Raw genomic sequence first — 24,798 nt, forward strand, 5'->3', positions numbered from 1 at the left:
CTGCAGGGTCTCTTAAGATGACCAGGGGCCATACTTGCTGATTACTGAATATTGCCTATGAATATGTGAGGAAGTGATCATCTGTAGTCTCTGACTGAATTCAGCATCACTGCCTCCACTTTTCTACAGCTATTTCGATCTGGGGCAGCATAGGATGGTAATGCTGGGATTAATCATATGTCTGAAGGTGACCAGTCACAATTTCTGCATTACCTGAGCCAACCCATATGCACATTTCACTGCTCATATGAGGTTTACCCAATATATCCAGCAAAACATTAAGAATATGGCCAGTCAGTTTTCATGAGTGCAAGTTGCTCCAAAACCAGAAGTCCCTACTCAAGGAATCTGATATATGATCTGTGGGCCACCATATAAACATTACACTATTTGTGTGAGCACTTAAATGCACATGCCACCCATCTGAGGTGACATACAAACTCACTCAAGAGAGCTTTCTGAGAAGAGTTGAACCAGAGTGTGAATAATGAGAGCAGAGAATGCATATTGTATGGAACCATTTTACAACTAGAACTTATGCTTGCACATGTCACTAGAATCCATGCAAAATGCCTCAAAGCTCTGCATGGGGATTTAGCTGCACAATGCTCATTTAAGACATCCAACTTTAAGGAGCTCAAGGAAAGCAATGCTCAGTGGCTCAATATATCTGTTACAGAAACTCACCCTCTGCATCTTCTGGCCTTGTAAGATCAATGACTCCTGGGCCTAGTTTTCCATCTTCACTGGGCTTCCCTGATAGCTGTGGGCCTAAATTCTCATAGCGTGTTCTTTCCTGCCAAAGAGAAAGGAACATTAAGATTTCCAGTCTGTTCATGTCTGAATATCTTGAGCGTACTCATTTTCTATTATACTTCCCTGCCCCTCTGGCTGCCACCTGCACTTCCCCTGCCCTCCATACTAATATGTCAGTCCTTTCTTGATTTCCACTTCCACATTTTCTTGTCCATCTAACAGAGGTTGCAAGTCATATTGGTAGGTAAATCTTTGTTCCTTACATTGCCCAATCCCACAGTTGGTACCTAAGCATGAACTAGTGCTAGTAACAGATACAGGCTATGCTTTTTTTCAGAAAAAACACAGATATTGTTTAACTGCAGGTATCAGTTTAGAATTTAGTGTCCAAAATCTAGTTTTCAAATATGCAATACCCCTCCAGTACTGATTAAATGTATGATGAATTAATATTCAAGCCAGTTCCTAAGTTATCTTAGCACCATGGTTGACTCTTCCGTGGTGCTTGCTTCCTGTGCTGCTAAATTTAAAGTAACAAGGAGCCCATGTTGAAGGTGTCTACAAGATGATTATTTCCCATAGCAGCAGGGAAAGGGTGATGCCTGTGTGGACAGTTATCCTATCCTACATTCCTCTTATATAAGGGTGAAAATATGTGGACATAGTAGCCCCACCACTTTGGTAATGTACAAACTGGCTTTTGGAAGTTAGCTTATTAACACCTTTGACCCACTAAATCTCTTAAAACAGAAAACCCACAACCACTATGTATTTTACTACACAATGAAACAAATAATTGTGTGAAAAATTAAATCAATTATTGCTAGGCAATAGCTTTAAACAACCCATTACAGTTCAGGTAAGTATAAAGTAGGGCAGGTAGCATTACTGTGGTGTAGAAATGAGGGATTGCGGCAGAAGCTCTAGAAATTACTAAGAACACAAGAAGGAGATCCTGCTGGACGAGGTCAATGGTCCATCTAGTCCACCATCCTGTTCCCACAGTGGGCAATACCCAATAACAATGCACAGTCCTATATTTCTTAAATGACCTTGGGAGAAAGATATTGGCATTTGGGAAAAAATGCTAAAATTCAAAACTTAAAAAGCACTTTCTACTAAAACTCGCTAATTTAATGGAAAAATCACCACCAGCACAACCACCACTCCTCTCATCGAGATATGCGTTTGCATTGGAACCCTTGAGAAAACACAAGTCTGAATTTTATGCAAGAGGCTTTCAAAGACAAGTATTTCAAAGAAGGAATACTAGATGACAGAAATAGTACTATTATTTTGTCTAGAAATTTGAACTGAAACTCAATGGGAATTTTAAAAGAGAGAGCAAGAAAAAGAAAGGGCTGTGTTTGTTCCCAGAATAAACAACATTTTTGTGTGCTGTAAACTTCTGCTGTAAAACTAGATCAAGAGACAATTTATGTCCTCAAAATATGAGAGGACAAGAGCCTTGAAACAATATGGCAGCACATATCTTCTGACAGTGGTAGCCTCAGTGGTACTCTGTCTGCAGCAACGTGCTAAATAGTTATCATTAATGTATTGTTCTCATGAAAAAAAAACAATGTGTTCTCTCTCTTGTCTTGTTGATACTTCTTAAGACTGAACTTGGCATTGTGTTGAGAATGAACAAAACACTGTTGTTCATTACTATGAAACTATTAAATGTCATGTCATCTTGAATTTACAGACATGAAATGCCAGCTTTCAGTTTTGTGAACAGTTTTCTTTACGTTATACTTGATGCATTATGCAGCAGAAGATTGCTGATTGCTGTTCACTCTATTGTTCAATGACCTAGTTCTGTACTGAGCATATTACACATTAGAAGGAAAACAGTACCAAGTTTATTCCCTCAAGAATTGCTAAGGAACCTGGTATTGGTCTTAACAAGCAAAGTGGCTCTGACTCGTTTGCTCAAATCTCTCTGTGTTGGTTAGAATAATAGAACTGTAGCACTGAAATGGGACTTGGGGGTCATCTAGTCTAACCCCCTGCAACCCCCTCTTTTTGCCTAGTGTGAGGCTTAAACCCACTACCCTGAGATTAAGTGTCTCATGCTCTACCGACTGAGCTATCCCAGGAGGCATTTGCTGTTCTAGTCAGATCGTTTTCAGAAAACAATTGCTTACTAATTAGTTCTCTGTAACCAAGTTTGCAAGAAGATGTTTAGATTCTTAAAATATTGTTTAGCTAATATTTGGAGTATTAAGGGAATATGCTAGGCACTGTGTAAAAATCCAGACTAAGCTTCTTTTCCAGGACAGGTCATCATGTGGGGGGAAGTTGTTAAGGACTACAAAGGTGCTGATATCAACACATCAAAGCAAGGTTTTTGAGTCTGGGCAAACGGAGGTTGCCAGGGTGGCAGTGGGCAATGATGTTAATAGAAGGGGCGGTATTTGGCAAGGAGTTTCTGGGAAGAAGAAGCAGGAAGTGGGGAGAATGCCATACGGGGCTGAAGAAGAAGACATTGCCACAGGAACAGACAGCATGGCTGATTCATCTAGTAGATTTGAGCTGGCTGCTTAGGAGGGCAACAAAGGACTCTCTTGTGATACTAGTGTTGGGAACTCTATCTAGATGCAGGTTGTGAATATGTATAAATAAACCATATTTCCTAAGACACTACAGCCTCTTCTGTGCCTTAAATTTCCAACGGAAACACAAACCCCGGTTTACTAAGACCCCTGAAATCTTGCACCACGGGCAGACATTGGGGTGACTTGCAGCAATATTAAAATATTTAAATAATAACAGGCGGGTCAGGGGGTGGGAACCAACATTACACTAAATTGAAGTACAGGTGTTTACTGCATCACTCTGCTTGCATAACCTTAACATTCAACCATTTTCAATGTTTCTTGAAGTCTCCCATTTGCTGAAAAACTATATTGTCATTATTAATTTCCCACTATAACGTGTATTGAGATAATGCTGTTGTGATATGCACAAATACTGAAACAAAGAGCACTGAGAAGAAACATAACTATTGGTTACAGGCAGGCAGGCACAACATTCAGCTGAAGAATGCTGTAAGGTCCAATAGTAATACCTCACTATCAGAACGGATCTCGCTTTGCTGGTGCAAAGGAATGATTCTACCCCCTGCCCCCGGGGACGCACATTTAAAATAGAAGAGTTGGATTAGACCTTTCTTTAAGTTCCTGCAGTTGGGAAGTAATTGGCATTTTGTACACTGTGTTTCTTTTCTCCCCCCCCCCCCTAATATTTGCATTTAAAATATTTCTATAAGGAGTGTTAATGTGGCACCTGCAATTTTCATGGCAAAAACCTAAGTGTGTGCATTTTGGGGGGGGGAGGGAAAATAGCACACCACTTAAAAAAAAAATCAACAGAACCTTCTATGTATCAATATGCACATTTGAAGTATCCTTCTAGTCATTCATTCCCTTTGATTTTCTACAGAAAATATTCTGTGTTAAAAAGAAAGTTTCTGAAAGAATATCAATATTTTGACACTGCAAGAGAAAAGGGAAAATTACATGATAAGGCTCAGGAACTGGGAGGAAGAGAAGCGTACATGGTAATAATACCTAAAAGAATTGAGGTGAATCTATGATTCTGTAATAACCTTCAATGTCTCATTCTTTTGAAATATATTGACTGCTACAATTTTGTATGTATGGTTTCATTTTTCCACTTAAAAGTATACCTCATAGCAATAGTAACTAATTTTCAGGAAAGCTGTAAATAAAAAAAAAATCTATTACAACATAATTGGTAAATACAAACCTAAGTGTATTTCTGAAGGCAAGAAGAATTTAGACTGGACTCCTATGTATATACCTGACAGAAAGCCCAGTTGAACATAGGGAATTATTTCCAAGTAAACATACATAGGGATCACAGTCAGGTAAATAAATACATCTGTAATTGAACTAAACTAAGCAGATTATAAAGGAGTACAAATTGCAAATTCATTAATAGGAAATGGTCTGTATATTTAAAATACGTTCAGTTGTGTACGCTGTTCTCATGCACCTACCCAAATTCTATTTAAATTCCTATTTACAAGCATGCATGTCCATATGAATACATATTCATGTCTGAAAATAGCATATACTTGTGAAAATTTACACACACACTAAAAAAATACTTAAAAAACCACATACCTGTTTTACACATCATAGAGATAGCTTATTTATCCTCAGGAAACCCTGAGCTCATTTTTTGTTTATTTCAAACTAAACTGCTTCTTGTAGGCATAAGGCCCTGAGAATATATCTTGAGTAAAGTAAGTGCGTTATGCCATGGGGTATAATGAACACAGAACAGAATTCTAACTCAGATCATGATTACTGGAAAACCAAGAGGGTTAATGCTTTTAAAGAACACAGTCTATGTCTAAGTACAAAATGGACTCTTGGCTACTTGGAGATATAGAAAAACCTACTCATTGCTACTTTCGTGGTTTTGGGATGACAACACACTGGGGCAGGATTCGTTTTACTAACAACCAAACCTTCATTTTCCATTCAGTGACACGATTAGGCACTTATTTATGCATTGTCAGGCACAAACATGCAGGCGGCATAAAAGTTATTGGGGAAAAATTAAAGCCTGCTTCGCTGTGTCGCAGGACCGTTGGTTAAGTGCTTTGAAATGATGATCTATGAGGTAGATGTTGCATATTAAATAAAGATATTTAAATGATAAAGCCCCCTTTAGTGAGCACTGATGAATGTTAAATGTTCCAAGCCACAAAGCTGAGCCATCCGTCATATTCACATGTTATCCCAGTCAATGATGGAGCAACCCCAGTGATGACAGATGGACTGTGAGATTATTATCCCCTTATTTCCAGAGTCACCAAACCAGTCTCCTACTCAAGCATTATTTTTAACTTTGCATTAAATTAATAACTTCCTCCACACTTCTGTGGTGGGAATGATCAATGCTTTCCTCCTGGGTGTAAAAGGGAAATGGACTAGTGTAGTCAACTGAAGGAAGTAGGGGAAGAAGCCTGCTCATCCACTGGAAAAATCGGAGTGGGTGGCGGGGGGAGGGGGGGAGAGAGAGAAAGAGAAGGCTGCTGGAAACTTCAGCTAAGTAGAATAAATATAAAATTGTGATCTCGGGGAAGAAAAGTAATGATAACAGTAAGCACATAATAATGGCTTTTCTCTGCACTTAGGTAAAAGCTGAATTTTTGATGTGCACAATATATTTTCATAAAATTTTATATACTATGTTTTATACACTTATTGGCTATTCCATAATAATGTGTGCGCTAACAGTAAAATTGCTCCCAAATTTATGTGTGTTATTTATTCTTTCCCACGTAACAATGCTTTTTGTTGTAAAAAATATTCTGTTTATTAATGTAACTTTACAACCACTGCATCCAAGATCCGTGGTAAATTAATGACATTTTTATTATTTTATAGTGTCATTAAATTTTTACTGATCACTCCATCAAACAGAAGCCATAAAGGCCATAATGTAAACTGGGACACTTAGATCAGGGGAGCAGGAAACCATTCCATATAGTCTGAAGTAAACGGCTTGCTATAAATGATATTTATACCATCTTTAAGCATGTGAGAATACTTGGACAAGTTTGGCAAAACTGTTTCAGTACAGCAGTGGATTGTGTACTTAAATAACAGTTTATTTGCCAGCAAGGCAAGGGTTTGTGTGTGTGTTTTTAAACCATATGAAAGAAGATGACTGATTGCATTCATCTCTTGAAAAACAATATATGAAATGTAATAATACACCAGGCCCCCTCCCTTTTGGATTACCAAGACTGATCAGACTATAACCATTCCTCAAATTATTTCAACATGTCGTTCCCGCCCCCGCCCCCTTGCTATGTATGCAGACGCTGAAGTGGAAAATGGCATACATAGTTGGACAGTGATGTAATACCTTTTATTTCAAGAGTCTAACTTAGTAGTTACCAACATTTATTTCAAGAGCCAATTTTGAGACTCCTTGTTAATGTGGGTCATTTACAGAAGCCACAGAGTAAATGCCTTTGGGACCGTTACACACTCTGCGGACAGTATTCCAGTTGCAAAGTGTGCAGACAATTCCAGGATGTTGTCTTTACATGCACAATACATTAAAGTTAAGCTATTCCATATTAAGCCCACTCAAGAAACAATAACACCAGTGTCTTGTTTCCCGCTTGTTCCTTCCCTAGACCATATTGGCTGAGTCCTGGAAGACCTTCCCAACTGGCCTGCGAAGGCAGGGCCCTTACTGACTCCAGCTACAAAAGCCAAGGCTGCTGAACAGACTTTTTGGTTAGGGAATTGTTTAAGGGGGCTGTTGGGGGGACATTTGTGGCTGTTACTGATATTCATATTTTTATCTACATTTTTAGTTGCTATGATTTATGTGAAATTTTTTCAGTTTGGTTGTGTACTTTTTGTGTGTTTTATTTATTGTTTACGACTACTTTTGTTATATTTGTAATTATGTACATTTTTTCATGTTGTGAGCCACTTTGACAGCATACAAATAAAATGTTTTGTGTGTGTATGTATGCTCCTCTGTTCAAGTACAGATATAATAAATGAACAGAAGGGGAATGTTTTCAAAACCTATTTAGATATTTTTCTAGAAAAAGTGCTTGTCATTTCTACACTCATAGCAGAATTCTGTGGGCATTAAATCCCAAAACAATGGAGGACAGAACTCCAGACTTCTAAGCAAGTGGCTTAAGGTAGCCATGACAACATAGTTGTGCTTGGTTCAGGCATATAGATTTGCTTTCCAAACTAGTGCACAAATAATGGTGCTCTGAAAAAACTTACAAATACCTCCATTTTTCTCTGCAAGGTCAACTTGTGCATTGTCCAAAGACTTTCCATTACTTTGTGGCAGTGGCTATTAGCAAATTAAATCACTCTATGCTTGGAATCTCTGGCAATATTCTAGGCACAGCAAGAGTCATTAAAAATGGACATGTGAGGATTCTTATCAGACTAAGGTAAGTGCCGTGGAAATTGTTGTCTATTAATTGATTTGTTTTTGTTTTTGCAAGCAATGTAATAGGCCTCAACACAAAATCATCAGCTGCACCCTCCATGCAGCTACAGTGGTACCTCTAGTTATGATCTTAATTAGTTCCGGAGGTCCATTCTTAACCTGAAACTGTTCTTAACTAGAGACGTTCTTTCGCTAATGGGGCCTCTTACTGCCGCTGCGCCGCCAGCACACGATTTCCGTTCTCATCCTGGGGCAAAGTTCTCAACTCGAGGTAACTCTTTCAGGTTAGCGGAGTTTGTAACCTCGAGGTACTACTGTACTGATAAATTGATAAATGCGGTGATTACTATTGGTCTATATAAGTGTGCAGGATTATATATACAGTGGACGCTCGGGTTGCAAACGTGATCCATGCGGGAGGCACGTTCGCAACCCACGTCCGCGCATGCGCTGGTTGCGATTCGGTGCTTCTGTGCATGCGCAACCTCCGAAACCCGGAAGTAACCCATTCCGGTACTTCCAGGTTTCGGCAGTCTGTACCTCAAAAAAACGCAACCTGAAGCGGCTGTAACCCGAGGTATGACTGTATATAAGTATCAGGATTAGAAGAGGTGGGCTCATTTTTCACAAAAATGGGAAAGAGAAACACAAAATGATGGTTTGTATCCAATGCAGTGTCCATTGGTGCAAAGGGGCTTCTGTTTCCTTCCCCTCCCAAATTTGTAGGGTCCCTAAATCCCGTGGAGCTAATTTTGTAGCCACCTAGTGGGTTGGAGGGAAGAAGAGTCTGAGAAGTTCTGTTGCACACGGAAGTCCCTTGTGCCAGCAGAGCTGCAGCATTGGATACAGCCCTATATGTGGGACATCCAAAGTTTGGCTTGTGATACATGACTCCAGTAATTACCGTATATTTCGCTCTATAACATGCACACGACCATAACACGCACGTAGTTTTAGAGAAGGAAAATCCATAGGCATGCCACCCGTAGGCATTCCCTCCATAACACGCACAGACATTTCCCCTTACTTTTTAAGAGGAAAAAAGTGAGTGTTATGGTGCAAAAAATACGGTAAGTGGATTCATGTATGGCCCTCACAATCCAAATGCTATATCAGTTGAACAAAGGATGTAGATATTCACCTGGTTGGGCCAGGTGTATATTCTTCTCAGTTCACCCAAAACAGGGGAAAGCAGTACAGCAGTGGCTTTAGGGCTGTGCAACCAGTGTGGCTGCTTCAGCCTCCCCACCTGTCACTGGCCTCCTTGCACTGTCTTGGGTTTTTTAAAGAGAACTGGGCATTCTTTCTTCAGATGTTCAAAGATGTTCCCATAAATACGTGTATCCTCCTTCCCCCACAGCCTCCCACATTGTTAATGGCTCTCTGGATTCAACCCCATATTTAGCAAAAGTACTGTGCAAGGTTCAGAACAGAACAAATGTTAATTATTTTAAACCAAAGAATTTGGAAAGCACTTTACTTAATGAAGACTGAAGCTGCAGGTGGGAGGAAGAGCAGGGGGATTGACAATAACGGTATTTTTTCCCCAAGTTACATTGTTTGGGGGTGGAAAACCTCATCTGCTTCTCTGTTAAGGAAGACTTTTTGATTTAAGTCCTCCACACCTCTGAGCATATAGTCACAAATCCTGAACTACTGCCACACTTGCCATCACCTCTAAATTATAGACCTATTCCAGTTAGATTACTTTCATCAAGATTATTGCATTCACTGAACTGCGCCCCCCCCCGCTTTAAATAGAATACGTTGTGTCTTTGTTCATCTGGTTTTAATATGGTTTTAACCAATTGCAAAGTTATTTATAAAGTTTGCAGCTCCCCAGTAGTTAGACTTATGAAGCATTCAGTCTTAAGCATATCCAGTTGTGTGGTAACCCAACCACTGCTTTCATGTGGTTCCCATAGTTTTATTTATGCACAAAAGCATGATCCATAGCGGTAGCCAAACACTTTGGGATTAACCCTTTGTTTCAAATAAGAGAAGTGTATCATTTTATATAGTTCAGCCAAAACTTCACGCAGACTAATTCTCACAAAAGGGTAACACATTAATTCTGCTGAAATTAATCTAGTTCTACTGGTCTTGAGAGTGAAAGGTTTGAGCCAACTGAAATAGCCCCTTAGCAAGTGAAAGGAAAGGGAAAAGGGGAGTTTTTGACATGCTGCATTGTAAGCTAAACAGAGGCTGCCAATCTGAAGCCTAAACTACAAGGAAGCACTTTCAAAATTTTATATTGGTAAATAAATTTAGAAGCAGCAAAAGTTTGATGAAACATTATTTCATAGTATAAGCTGTTCACCTTATGGACACAATGACCTCCCATCCTTCCTGAGCTGTTCCTTTGCTTTCATTATCAGCACATATTATAGGACTGTTTTACTTGGTTGCATCTGGGCCACTGCCAATGTCAGGATACTAGGATTTAATAGGCTGATGATGAATTATGTGGGACAAACTTTATATTGGACAAACTTATATTATCATGTATTGGAATCTGGAAATGTATTACTTTAGAGGAGACCTTTCCATTTAATACCACCCTGACAAGGCATGGGTAATTACTGACTTCTGCAGCTGTTATTTTAATAGTAATTTCTAACACCCATACCCTAGATTAGTGGTGGCCAAACTTGGCCCTCCAGCTGTTTTGGGACTACAATTCCCATCATCCTTGACCACTGGTCCTGTTAGCTAGGGATGATGGAAGTTGTAGTCCCAAAACAGCTGGAGGGCCAAGTTTGGCCATCACTGCCGTAGATACTCTAAAGTGTTTTCAGCAACTTCCCAGGCAGTTTCAAATATATGCAGTTCACAGGTACTAACAAGCTTCACTTTGGCAATAAAACTACATAATATACAGAATCTCATGCCCAGGGGCCAAATATGGCCCGACAGACATCTCTGTCTGACTGTAGGCACTGTTCTTAGGTCACACCCCCTTCTCTAGGCAACACCAGCCATGCTATCCAACCGCCAAGTGCTTTTATCTAGATAGAATGTGGTTTTGAACTCTGATAATGCCTCTTGCTTTCCTGTATGGAGATGTGTGTATCCCAGTCATCTTTCTTAGTGTCTTCCTCCCCCCAAAACTTACCCTTATGAAGGAGAAACTGGCAGCGTGAAGGACTCACTGGAGACAGAAAAGGCTTTGATGGCTTCATCCTTAAGGTCTGGGTGCTCCTGCACATGTTATTGAGCATTGTTTCCTGCCAGTGTGCATCGGATTTAAATCTCCTGTGGCTCCCAATTCAATAAATTAGGTTGAGAGGCAGGTGGAATTACATCAGCTATATACCACAGCAGGAAAGGATGCACCCACCAGGCCTTAATGATGCAATCGAAAAGGCGCCTCCTATCTCAAGTGAGCTCTCCCTACAGCCATTTCCTAACTTTTCAAGAATAGCTTTGCTTGAGAAGGATGGTGAAGTGGCAAGAAGAGCTGGTTCAAAGTGTTGAGAACCTACTCCAAGTTAGGCCTGAGGTTTGAAATAGTTGTGGACCTTGTTTGCAATGAAACCCAGTTTTAAAGTGGGGTTCATATTCTAAGGCTCTGAGTTCTGAAATTCACACACATAAATTAAGTCTCAATTAAATCAAACAGGCTTACTTCTGATTAAAAAATAGTTAGGGCTAATCTCTCTCTCTCTCTCTCTCTCTCTCTCTCTCTCTCTCTCTAAAATCAGGAATGCTTAACTGATTGTCCCATTCCATTGTTAATAATAGTTACATCAGCAGTTAAGCTGACTAGCAATACAGATGCTCCAAATAATCTGTGCAGTCTGAAACCTGAGAGGAAAGTAGGAGCTGATGCATGCTTATAAATAAAAATATTGATTTGCAGATTCATATATTCTACCTTCACTAAGAGTGATATTGTAAAATGTTTGCAAAAGCAATCTCTCTGTGTTTCAGAACTTAACCAGATGTTACAGACAGAGCTCCTGTTGCTCCTGGTCTCCTTCCTTTCTCATAATGTCTCTATGAATACAATGAGCGATATTAAGTCACTGCACTGTGTGTTGTCCTGTGCCTCACTTCACACCATTTGCTGTCAGCTGCAGGGATGAAACAACAAACAACGGGGCTGCATCACATCATACTTTCCGGCCCCCTCTTCACAAAAGTTGCCTGAAACCAATTCTGAGTAGTTCCCACCTCCCCTGTCAGCCATAACCCACCCCATTCAGAAAGGCTCCTGAACGATCATGAAAGGCATATTGGAGGGGTGCAGGAGGGGGGGAGCGAGTGAGAAAATTATTCTCCTTGGCCCCCTTGTGTGTGTACTTCAAAGAATCCAAGCAACAGGGAGGAAGTCACTGCCGCACCCTTCCAATTATTTCATCAGTGCAAGCATTTCTGTTTGCCAATTCCACTCTCTTCCCCACCTCACTGTCCTGGGGATTCTGCTGACCCTCCAGAGAGGATTTGGGTGTAATGTTCCATTTTAAGGCTGGGAAATTCAATAATTTGGTTGGAAAACTTCAAGAGGTAGGACCTGAACTCATATGAGGAACCTCATCATTCCATAAGTGAGCAAGCTGAATGTTCTCTGCTTAATGAGAAGAAGAAATTGTTTTATTAAATAACTACCTACAGCAGTCCTCTGCTTCCAGCCCTGCCTCCTAGCTGGGCCTAGCAAAAATTGCTTGCAGGACCGTTGGTTATCTATCTCTGACCCACACACAACAGGAAAGGAGAAAGAAAGAGAGACTGAGTGGCAGCACCTCTGTGCTTCTTATAATATCAAGTTAAGTTGTCAGTTACAGAACTATCTTTACCACTTTTAATGCCACCCCAAGGAAAAATTATACAATGTACATGCACTTTTTGTTGCTGCAATGGCAATCTGCATTTAGCCTAGGTGCAGAGAGGGAGTGGGAATTGCTTAGGCGTTTATTTGCCCAGTTCTGTACTATTTGCTGTCTGTTTGAAGCATATGTTTTAGCAACACTTTGTTTACATGCAGGAATCTTTGGAAATGCTCAGAAGGAAGACTAAGACGCCTCTAAAGACACAGGGTGGATGACAATGGAATAATGATGCTAACATCGCTATGCCATGTTCTTCCCTTGTATTTACAATAACTGCTGTGTTTTCCTGTGATTAATTCTGCCTCAAGGAAGAAAACAAGTGCTGCTTGCTGCTAGTGTCAGAAAAGCAGCATTATTGTATGCAAAGTTACATCAAGCCCGGAATAAAGGAATGTGCATGACAAAAAATTCACACATACTTCAACCAGCTCTTTTCCTTACAAGAAAAGATCACATTGGAGATTAGCAATATTTATACCACTTCAAGTATGCCTGGTGTGGAGTCTGAGTAAGATTTGGAGGGTGGGGGACCCCATCTGGCTGTGGCTTCCTTTTTCTCAGGGCTGGGATAGTCCGGTACCTGTCAAGGGCCCTGCCCCACAAGAGGCCCATTGGCAACCACCAAAGCCCCTGTCCTTTGCTGCTGCTTCTCCAAAGGAAAGAGGGAGGGAAGGCACCACAGCTGATTCCACCTTCCCTCTTCCTCTAGGTGTCAGCAGGGACTGGATGGACACAAGTCTCCATACAGTGGGAGAGACTGAGGCAAGGAAAGCAGTAGTGATGGTGGTGAGGAATGGAGTGTGCTAAAGGGGATGGTGGACTGAGGATGGGGTTCCACCAAAGACATCATGACCAAGGGTCTGCTAATAACGCTGACGGACGAGCAATCTTTTGTACATCAGAAACCTGGGTGTGTGACTTCAACCTGTCTCCTTCCCCGTGTGCCTGGTCTAGCTGTTATTGCTGTTGCGATGCTCCTAATCATGTGTTTCAGAGGGTGGGAGGTTGTGTGTCAGCAGGTGGGGGGTGGGAGATTGGATGCGGTGGCCAGAGAATGAAGTGCCTGGGAGGGTGAATGAGAGTGTGTATGTAACTGTGTCACTAGATGACTTCAGAAACAAAACACTCAACCTTGACCACTTCTCTATTTTTAATGCATGGCCAACCACCTAGATTTGGTCCCTGTAGAGGCCTGCCATGCAGCAAAGAAACACGCTGAGATCCTGCTAGGGCAAAGTAGCTGGTGGGGTGGTAGAAGCTGCATGGAGAAATTGGTGGGCAGGAAAGGGTTAAGCACCCTTCTCATACCTTCTGTTTCTTCACTGCAAATTCTGCCTTCCCCTTGCCACCTTGTTCAACACCCACCCAGGTTCCCAGACCAGAGTCCACCACTAAGCAGGGTATTAGGCCTTAAGACTGCTCTTATTTCTTCAGGATTATGTATTTATATAAAGGATAACTTTCATGAAAGCATCTGAAATTAGGCTATTTCTAGCAGTGCTATCACCACAATATTTTTAAATGGAACCACAAATGTAAACCTGTTTGCTGAAAGTCTCCATGACTACAATATCTCTTTTAAAAGACACTGCTAAAGTCACAGGGCTCACCTTTCCATAAGATGCTCCATTCTGCATTTCTACATGATCAAATTCTAATTGCATCAGATACATTCGGCACAGCACTTCAGCGTGTGTGAGCGGTATTGTAATCATTTAGCTATTCAAAAGAAAATTTAATTCGTGATCAGGCCGCCAAAAACAGCAGTGTGGCCCATTGTTCTATATGGGGGGAGCGGAACTGATTTAGAAATATTATATATATATTCCAAGCAAACATGGTAATTAAATGCATATGAAGAAGCCAAACCTTTTCTCTCAAAACTGTGTTTGCATACAAAAAAGAGCAAGAAACTCCCATGCCATGATATAAAAGCAAACTTAAGACAAAGCCTCACACACTGCAGCTGAACAACGCGCTTTGGTTCTCATGGCTCAATATTATTAATCCTATGCCTAATTTAAATACTGTCATACAGCCACATATATTTGAATTAACCATGTGACTCAAACAGATTGCAAGTGTCCAGCATGCTTTTCATTTCTAATAAAAGGGGGCAGTATTACACCAGTGATGTTTCAAACTGCCCAAATATTTGTTAAGAGAGCTGATGAAGAATCAAAAGGATTTGAGTGTTTTACAGAATTGTAATTGTTATTTCTTGGATATGCATGCAGAAAAGTAAACTACTGGGTTTATTGTTGGAACAAATATTTTGCTTAAAGCATTGCCCCTGAAATATAGCTTGAAATTCTGGTGTTTAAAACTGAAGCTAGAAATTGAAAAGCATCAAGAGCAAAAATATGAAGACATGCCATTTAGAAAAGGCTATTAAAACTAAGAAAAAAGCAAAGAATGCATTGCCAGAGAGGACAGAAAGGAGAAATATATATATATATCTCACACTCTGGATTATGGTAATGTTCTCTACATGGGGCTGCCTTTAAGAGAGCCCAGAAGCTTCCCTTCAAATGTTTGCAAGTCTAACTATATATCTCCAATCTCATAGTAGCTCCATTAGCTTTCGATTTGCTTCTGGGATCTCAAAGTGCTTATTCTAGCCTTTAAGGCTCTATACAGCGTGACATTTTGTGGCAGTTTCCCCACAATCACATCACCTAATTGTCAACTTTTATGTTTTTAAAAATACACCTTTACTTTTGTATAAATCTTAATAAAACTGTAAGATGCTTTTAAAATTAATATAATTAATGCAAAGAAAAATGGATTTAAATGTGACAATTCAAAGGCAATTTACAGCTAGACTTCAAAATTATGTGGCTGAGCTTGGGAGAATATTCCTTTGCAGTTTCAACTTTACAGTTTCAAGTTTATTTGAACTAAAAAAAATCCTGCAAATGGTCAGTCGAACTTCGCCACCAACTGAATTCTGCTTGTCAGGCAAACAGATGGTGGTTTTTTTGTTTGTTTTTTAAAAAAAGATTTATCATTAGCTGGTATTTGAAGAAGCAAACCTAATGATTTAGATGTGAATCTTCAGAAACTCCTTTTGAAAAGAAGTACTGAAAATTGGTCTAGGCAAAAGACAACTGTTTCAAAGATGTATTACTTGATTTTTGATGCACTGGTATGCATAGAAGTTTGTAGCCGGATTATCAATATTCATGTAGTGTGTGGATCAGTCTGCCCATGATTTAGCAGCTTGTCCTGTGAAATTCTGTTAATATAAGCACTGTTTTTCATAATACTATAGGTGTCTATATAATTCTAGAGGCCAGTGGAATTAGCTCACAGTTTTCAGTGCTTTTCACAAACATAGGTTTATAAACAAGCCCTAAAAGCTCCCCATTCTGATTTGGGGTCAGTTTGAAATCTGAAGTCTGGACTTCCAGAGATCCTGTTGACCTTCGTCACACATCAAACCTTCAGTTCTTTCATGTTACAAAGAATTCTTTCACAGAGATAATCTGTATTAAATGAGTTTTAAAATGCTATCATTTAAACTAAAGCTTGTGCAAATAAATATTTATTAGGTTATGAATTTGTTTTGCAAACCACTGTTAATCCTCTAGGGGCAAGGGGCTAAGCAAATCCCTTTTACAGACACAGACCCTTTTCCCCTTGTTGTTCTGAGAAATGTAATAAGGCAACATATAAAATGCAAATGAAAAGGCATCTTGTCTTTGAGAGTTCTATTTGCAGGGTTATTTTCCCTTTGTGCATGCAACTATAGGCAATGAACCTCAGAACCCTACTCTCCTCTCGAGGAAACAGTTTGAAGGCAGCTGCCAGTGTCACAAACTCTTGGCTGCTGACGAATATTGTTTGGATATTGTTTGGATTAAGAGGAAAAATCAATACAACTAAAATTTAAAAATCTATAAGCTTTTCTTTGTGATGAGACTGGAACAGATCACTGCAGGAAAGCAATGACTGCAAACTATGGGCATGCTGATCTGAAGTGATTTCTTATAAGGCTTAAGTCATCAAGGTGCTCTGCAGACAGGTTTTTTTCCATCTTTGTTTTCATACCAAATGACTGCAGTACATACTTTATCTCACTTTAACTTCTCAAAAACCCTTTGAGAGAGGATAAAGTAGAGTAAATTGTCCCGTAATCATCACACTTGTACCAAGTCTCAAACCAAACAGCCTATCAACAGCACCATATTAGTTACTATTCCTATTCAACTTTCCCAGAGCACTTTTAAAAATCAGTACTGGAAACAGATTACTCATTAAAAGGCTATGACCATTCTGACTCTAAAATTCACAGAAAGACAGACGTCAGACTGAAGGTTGTGCTTATGGTCCCTCCCCTTTGTCCTAATTCAGCATGAGAAAATGGGCACAGCTCAGTGGTAAAGCACCTCCTTTGCATGCAGAAGGTCCCTGCTTCAATCTACAGCATTTGCAGGTAGGCCTGGGAATATGCCCTGTCTGATATCCTGAAGAGCTCTTACCAGTCACTGCACACAATGCTGAGCTAATGGATTTCATGCAAGGCAACTTTGGACAGCAGTTTGAAAAATATAGCCCAGTTCATATGCAATGATTCTGGCTGAGGATTGCTAAATTGGGAACAAGCATCGTGTCCATGTGCTCACCCTCCTCTGCTTCTGTCATGGCTACTTAAGACCAGATATTTCCCTTTTAGGTAGGCTAATGCATTTGGAGCTCTTTAATACAGAAAAATAAGTAAGTGGTGATGTAACAGAGACTTATAAAAATTTTGCATGACATGGAGAAAGTGCATAGAATTTCCATAGGCATTAGTTGGCCACTGTGGAAAGAAGGATGCTGGACTAGATTAACTTTTTGCTGCTCCATCAAGGCTCTTATGTCCACTCATTTCATCAGACATGACTCCCCAGCCCAAATGCTAGTATATATGCCCTATAATGATGATGATGATGATTTTATGTTTGGGAGTCTAAATTTCCTTCTTTCTGTAAGAGGAGGAAGTTTTGTCTTTTTTTAAAATAGAACTATATGACATAGTGAATAACTATTTTGTCAGTATCAAAGATGATTAAAACTAGAAATGCAGAAGCTGCAACATGAGGTTCAGAGACCACTGGCTGGATAGAATTGCAAATAAAAAGGAGCAGAAGAAATGACAGGAGAGGAATACAGTACCTTTTCAGTCCTACAGTTGTTTAGACCCATGTTATTCATGGCAGGAAGTTTTCCATCAAGGCCATGATGATGTTGTTGCTGCTCCCGCTGGATCTGTTCTCTCATCTTTCGAGCCTCCTGAATGGCTTTCATGACGGTATCCTGGTCCCCAAACAGGGCAGGTGAGTTAAGACTGGAAAGGATGTCTGGAAACAACAAAGATAATCTTTATTTAAGGATATTTTTGAAAGCAGGCCATTAAAAAACTTCCTCTTCGTTTGCATGAAAGACTGAACACACCCAACTAATCGTTGCAGACCACCTACTTATTCCAGGTGATGCAAACTTAAAAATACCCTACTGCTTCCATCTGTCAATGGAATACCATGAAGAGTGTGAAGAGCACCTACTGAAGCTCCGTGTGAGCTTCCCAAATCTGCTCTAGAGGGTTTGGGGATCCTCCAGGGCAAATTTTAAAGAGGTGGAGGACTGCAGGTGATGAACACTCCCACAAAGTTGGGTATCACCCTGTCTACTGTTCATTAAATACATGCACCAATAATTAAGACATGGGCATAAATCCAGATTTGTTTTCTGCCCAGATGAATGTCTACTTAGCTACAACTAGTCCTCTTAGAGCTGTCAGTATAGCACAGCCAATACTAAATGGCTTACTGAAACTATTTCATAACCTAGAATGGCTTGCCATAAATTCTTACAATGCATTTATAAAGACGAACACATGTATTTTTTTGTTTTTATATTTATTTTATGAATATATACTTACATCATGGCATTATGTTTGCATAATGCTACAACTGTCTATATTTATTTTTAATAGCCCTCCATGAATTCATGTGGGTAGGACAAATAACGGAGTGGCCCCTCTTTTATTTTCTCCTCACAACCATCTTGCAAGCTAGCCTAAAGATCACTTTGCCTGTTGCCACTACACTCACCGCTTCAGATTTTATCATGTTGTTAAATAAAAGATTTGAGAGTCTTTTATTGAAGGAAGCAGGGAGGGGACAATTTTACCCAACAAGATAACAGTGGCTTGCCATCACACAAAACACCTAACAAAAGGACTCTGCCCAATGAAGCAGCATTTGGGTTAGGGCATGAGAAAAGCAACCAAAATACCAGGTGTCCAGGTAAATACTATGTGAATTTTAATTAGTCTTCTGTTGTGATTGTATAATTCTGGATTCAAGGCACTCTAGTCATGGAATGGCATGTTACAGCATGTGTGTGAGTGTATGTGAGATAGCACTTAAATAAAAGCCCAGAGCTGTAAATATACTGAGACAATACATTTTGATTCAGTTCTGATTGAGAAACAAGTCAGGGTAGGAATTAAATAAACTCTCATTGCTGTTGCAGATGAATTTGAGTGTAGAAAAGAATAGACTTCTGGAAGGGTTTTCTATGTTTATACCAAAGGACAAAAATCATTCAGTGTTGGAAACTTGAAGTCACTGTGCTCTTGCCCAGCTTAGGCTCACGGAGGAGGGTAGGGGCAACCAACGCCTGTTTCTGTAGACTGCCCATTTGGCAAGGACAAAATCTGAATTACTGCAATGTGCTCTATGGAGAGCTGCTTGTGAAGTGTGCTTGGAAAAACTGGCACAGAATGACTTGGCTAGGCTATTTGCAGGGGTCATATTCAGGGACTTCCTTTCTAAAATACAAACATTGGTTTCCAATTTGTTTCCAAGTCCATTTCTAAATGCTGGCCATGGCCTTTAAAGCACATTGTTTCAGGACTAGGATATTTGTAGGACTACCTTCTCTCATATGAATCTACCTGCCTACTGCCCCCCCCCATATGCCTATTTGGGACCAGGAGTGGGCTGTGCTGACTCTGGAATTCCCTCCTGAGAGGAGTCTCATCACAACCCTCTCTTACATAGATGACTGCTCATGTTCCAAATGATCCTGCAATGTTGGAGAACCCCATATGAAATGATATGAGTATTTTCAGGTTCATAAACTTGTTTCCATCTTTATCCAGTATTTAATAGTTCTAGGTCATTACCCAGAAAAGTATCCTGTTTCTTTAAAAACTCTTATCTGCTTCTTAACCTGATTCCTATTGTGCATTCACATCTACTAGCAGAACTTTCCCTGGTTAGCAACAAAGGAACAATAGTTTCTGACTCCCAACAACAGCAGATGAAACTGAAAGTAATATATATATATTTCTCTGCTGTGGTTGGCTTTGTACTAATCACTTATCAGTCTCAGTGTTCCTGTTCTGTGAAATATGAATGTTAATTGCCTTCCTTTGGCCATATCCACTAGACAGTTTTAGAGTTGTGTTTCAAATCCCCAACATGAATGTAGATTTGTACTTGGATATATCATGTCTGGCCTGCGTCTGGCTTAGGGGACATAGTAAGCCATTCACTCTACCATCTAAGACTAGCACCTGGCTCTCGTTGATGGACCCAGACAAAAACACAATGTAAATCCCACAATCCAGAAGTCTGCCCACCCCTGATTTACAATTGGTTCCAGATTTTTTTTGGGGGGGGGGGGGGTTCCAGCCCAGTCCACTGTCCAGAGGGAAACTGTGGCAGTTGCTACTCCTCTTCCTTCCTCCTGCCACTGCTTTCTCATTTGGAGAGGGCAGATGAACAGTCAGCAATAGCAATAAGTAGGGGGAGGAGCTGGCTCCAGGGATCAACAGTTGGCTTCCTCTAAAGTGTGAGCCTTGTTAGAGTCCCAACAATGATGACTCCTGATGCCAGCCATGACCCAACAAAAGAGAGGAGGTGGGGAAGGAGAAAACAGCAAAAGAAGCATCATTTCTGGAGCTCTTTAAAGAGATAGAAAGGTTCTTCAGGTTATAACTACCTCTGTTGGCTACTGCATACAGGAAAATTGAGAATAGGGATTTGTGTGTGTGTGTGTGTGTGTGTGTGTGTGTGTGTGTGTGTGTGTGTGTAATGATGATGATAAAAATAAGGTAATGATATAGAACAAAATGCAAACAGCTGTTCTTTGCATACTGTACAAAATGCTTATATCCTCTTCTTCCATGTCCCAATAGGATGGTAAAAATTCTATAATACAAACTTGCTATATCATCATTTTGAAAAATAGTGAAAGCACCTAAAAATAAAATACCTACAGAAAGTATTTTTTCTTTCTTGCTGAAACCATAAATGTGTTTTCTTTTGCACTATAGAAACCCTACTTTTAGGTCACTCCTGTAGAGACACCAAAACCTAGTACTGGAGGAAACTGTCCCTACATGAGGAAAAGTACTGTGCTGTGTGGGTTTTGGGGTGTCCTGCCCTTGTGTGAACTGTACCACCAATCACATTTCCACCACAACAAATTTTTAGAAACAAGCAGGAGCTGTTCATAAGGGTGTGCGCTTGCACATCAGGGATGTGCTAAATCAATAAAAAGGGTGTGGTTTTTTTAAGTGAAGCTTTAGAAATCAATAGCCTCAAAGGACAGTAATTTGTTTCTTTCCCAAATCAGGAGTGGGAAGAAGCTAGAAACACTGGTTGATGCTGCTGGAGTACAAAGCTCAGGGTTGGGGAACATGTGGGCTTCCAGTTATTCCTTGATTACAACTCCCATTATCCCTGACCACTGTCAATGATAGTTGGGGGCTAATGGCTGCTGGCATCCAATAGCACCTGGATCTAGCATCTGCTGACTTCAGTTTACTGCAAAGCATGTTGGGCTAGATAGACATTGGTCCGTCCCAGCATGGCATTCTAAGTTCTAAATGAAAGCTGCATACCCAGTCTCAGCTAACATAGATAATTTCAAGAAGGATAATCTTGTTCACCTGTGGCAGGAAAAGCAAAAAGAAAAAGTCTTGTGGGCACTTGAAACACTAACAAATTTATCCTAGCATAAGTTCTTGTGGTGTCGCATTATCTCGCAAATGCTAATATAGTGTGAGCATGCACTCGAGTAGTTCACTATGTAGACCATACAAAGCCTGCCAGCCCATTCCTATGCTAAATCCCCAGCATTTCTCCCCTTCTGAGTACCTAGAGAAGATCCTCTTCCCAGAGTTCCACCAATAGGGCTGGGGATTCCACTTTTATTGGCTGCATTCACGGGGCTGGTTTTACTAGTAGGGAAGAGGTTCTGTGTTGGTGACGTCGGGGATTTGACAGGTTCCGCTGTCTTAGGTCTGGCTGAAAGATTCAGTGGCTGTGCGGCATCATCCTAAAAGAGTTTAATGTAAATAATTATTAGAAAAAGACAAATGAAACACATTATCACTTTGGAAGCCACAGCTATTTTACACCTCCTAGACAATGCTGCATTTCCTTGCAATAATAACAAAAGAAGCTAATTATCTACACTCCTTGAAGATTCAATGAAAGGAAAACCTCATTAATTTCTCTGTGCTATGCCTCTATTTACATTAACTATGGAGCTGGATCATTCTTTTTGGCAAATTAAAATTTGAATTAGCTCGCATTACTGCCTAATTTCCTAATGTGTTTTCTGAGATCTAAATTAACCCAGGGCATTTACAAAGAATTATTTAAGAAAAATTCTAGCAGCTCAGTTGTGTTGCTTTACTGGGCCTATTTGAAAAGTTATTGGAACTATAAAACAGACTGTATATATGTGTGTGAATGGTGGGGATATGGGTAAAATTAAACAGGAAAAGGTACTTAATACCTTAAACATTTATATTTGTTTACCCCTAGATATCCTTGACTTTGTTTTTTTTTTGTACAAGACTTTTTGGTCACAATATCTTTGTGAAACATTTCTGCATTCCCCCCTAAAAATCTGGAGAGAGGGGGGAGAGAGGTTGTTACTGCCGCGATAGCACTGCTGAAGCATTTGCCCCAGTGTAGGGCAAATGGATTTTAATGCCAGAATCTATGTGGTATGTCTTACAGCAATAGAGTGCAAGATCAAGTTATTAGCTATTATGTGGATCAGACTGGAAAGTTTTAAGGAATTCTGTTGCAATCTGCAGTATTGTCTATAGCTACACAACATGATGAATGAAAAAGAAAATATACTGTATTGTGATCTTAGAATTCAACAGGCTATGCAAAGCAAGGCTTATCAATATGTTTACAGTTTTCATTAAAACATCCCATTCTTATCTTGTGCATCATACAGCTTGACATAGTTCAAGTGGAACTAGATACAGTTGTGCCTTATTTTTCGAACAGCTTAGTTCTTGAATGTTTTGGCTCCCAAACGCCACAAACGCAGAAGTGAGTGTTCCAGTTTGCGAACTATTTTTGGAAGCCAAACGTCTGATGGAGCTTCCGCGACGCTTCCGATTGGCTGCAGGAGCTTCCTGCAGCCAATCAGAAGTTGTGCTTTGGTTTCCGAACGTTTTGGAAGTCAAACGGACTTCCGGAAAGGATTCCATTCCACTTCCAATGTACGACTATATATGATTATTGTTAAATATTACAAAGGTCAAACTATACTTTGGGGATGTGTTTTACAGCACTTTTAAAAAAGCACTAAGGTGTCAGTCTCTAATTTATGGCATGCATGTAAATCTAGACAAGGGAAATATAAATTTGGTACTGATATAAGCAGATCCATAGTCATATAATTATAACTATCAGGTATTCACCCGCTTTGTGGTGTCTTTTGTACAAGTGAAAAGAGGGGAGATGGGGCTGGAGGAACTCACATAGCAAAAACCTGTGCACATCTACTCTTATGAAACATCTAACTTCTGGGAAAGGAAAAATCTAAGAAACTTGTTCTTTTGATCTAGCACTCCCCTTTACAATACAACCTCACCCTGTTCATTGGAGAGCTTGTACCCTGTGTTGAACTTGTTAGCAATCAGCCAGGCACAGCATTTTTGGAATAGCAGAATACTGATTTTCTGTAATTAAAATGAAAAGAGCCTGGTAACATGGCTCTCTCATTTAAAATATGCCCAAAGCTGAGATATGCTAGATATAAGGGTGCATCATCTATATTTTAGCAGACAGCACTGAACACTTCAAAGCTTAGAAATATATGAAAGGATACAATAATGCAGTCCATTATCTTATCATTGCCATTCTTCTTGCTGTCAAGTAGAGATTCTGCATGGTACAACTTGTCATATATAATGTATTAAATCGCCCAATGCAACAAATAAGTAACTATTTATAATACTGCACTTACTCTACAGTTTATGTTATTTCTAGGCCATTGCTATATAGGCACCCCTCTTTATTTGTAGAAGTCACATAAAATATAGCTTTTTCCTCAGTCAGTCATATGTGATTAAGTGAGGGAGAAAGTAATATGAGAAAGCTTTGAGGACAATGACATTAAGAACCTATTAAACATATCCTTATCACTGATGTTTTGGGGGGTTGGCTGTGTCATTAATAATAATAATAATAATAATAATAATAATAATAATAATAATAATAATAATAATTTATATCTAGCCCACCTTGCTGGGTTGCTCCAGCCACTCAGTCCTCAAAGTCCACACATACAAAGATCTCAAGCCCATCATGGATCTCATCCTTGTCCACATGCATAAGGAGGTGAGGGTGGAATTTAAATCTCAGCTTCCCATGCTGAATGTGGAATTGATAATGTGATGTGAAACAGGTATCCACCATTTCCCACGACCCTGGCTACTGTCCTGCTGATGCACTATCACATCCACCCAGGACTGTGGGCTCCCTGCAACTGTGTTCAAGAACAGTGTGAAAGTGTTCTCATCTCCCCTTGAAGAACTGGAAGATGTGCTATCTGCCATCTGGTCCTGTGGAATTTGCATGCGTTTCTGTTAAAAATTTATAGTGATAGGAACACAGGATGCTGCCTTATACTGAGTCAGGCCATTGGCCCATCTAGTTCAGTATTGGCTGTAGCTGTCCAGGGTTTCAGGTGGGGTCATTCCCAGCCTCACCAGGGACAGAGCCTGGGACCTTCTGCAGTCCAACATACTTTGCTTTTTCGAACAAAGGATAAGATCCCACCTCCATTCTATCAACAGAAGCTAGCTAACTGGACTGGCAGCTGAATCCGCTAGGGGTGGAATAATGTCCTGGCACACTCAGCTCTGGCTTGCAACCTTGACACTGTTTGCTCACTGTCTGCCTGCTGCTTGCTT

General features: G+C 40.1%; 1 protein-coding gene across 50 annotated transcripts in view; it reads right to left on the reverse strand.

Moving 5' to 3' along the window:
* The window catches only part of SOX6 (SRY-box transcription factor 6), a 458,084-nt gene that overhangs the window by 39,066 nt on the left and 394,220 nt on the right, over positions 1-24,798 (reverse strand). For all 50 annotated transcript variants that reach the window (XM_083477096.1, XM_083477104.1, XM_083477133.1 and 47 more), the window contains 3 exons: positions 21,728-21,908; positions 17,730-17,914; positions 688-796 (listed from right to left, as the gene is read on the reverse strand). In XM_083477096.1, coding sequence (XP_083333222.1) covers positions 688-796; positions 17,730-17,914; positions 21,728-21,908 — 475 coding nt within the window. The remainder of the gene's footprint in view (positions 1-687; positions 797-17,729; positions 17,915-21,727; positions 21,909-24,798) is intronic.

Source organism: Podarcis liolepis, assembly GCF_965112155.1.
Source record: "Podarcis liolepis genome assembly, chromosome: 1".
Lineage (NCBI taxonomy): Eukaryota > Metazoa > Chordata > Lepidosauria > Squamata > Lacertidae > Podarcis > Podarcis liolepis.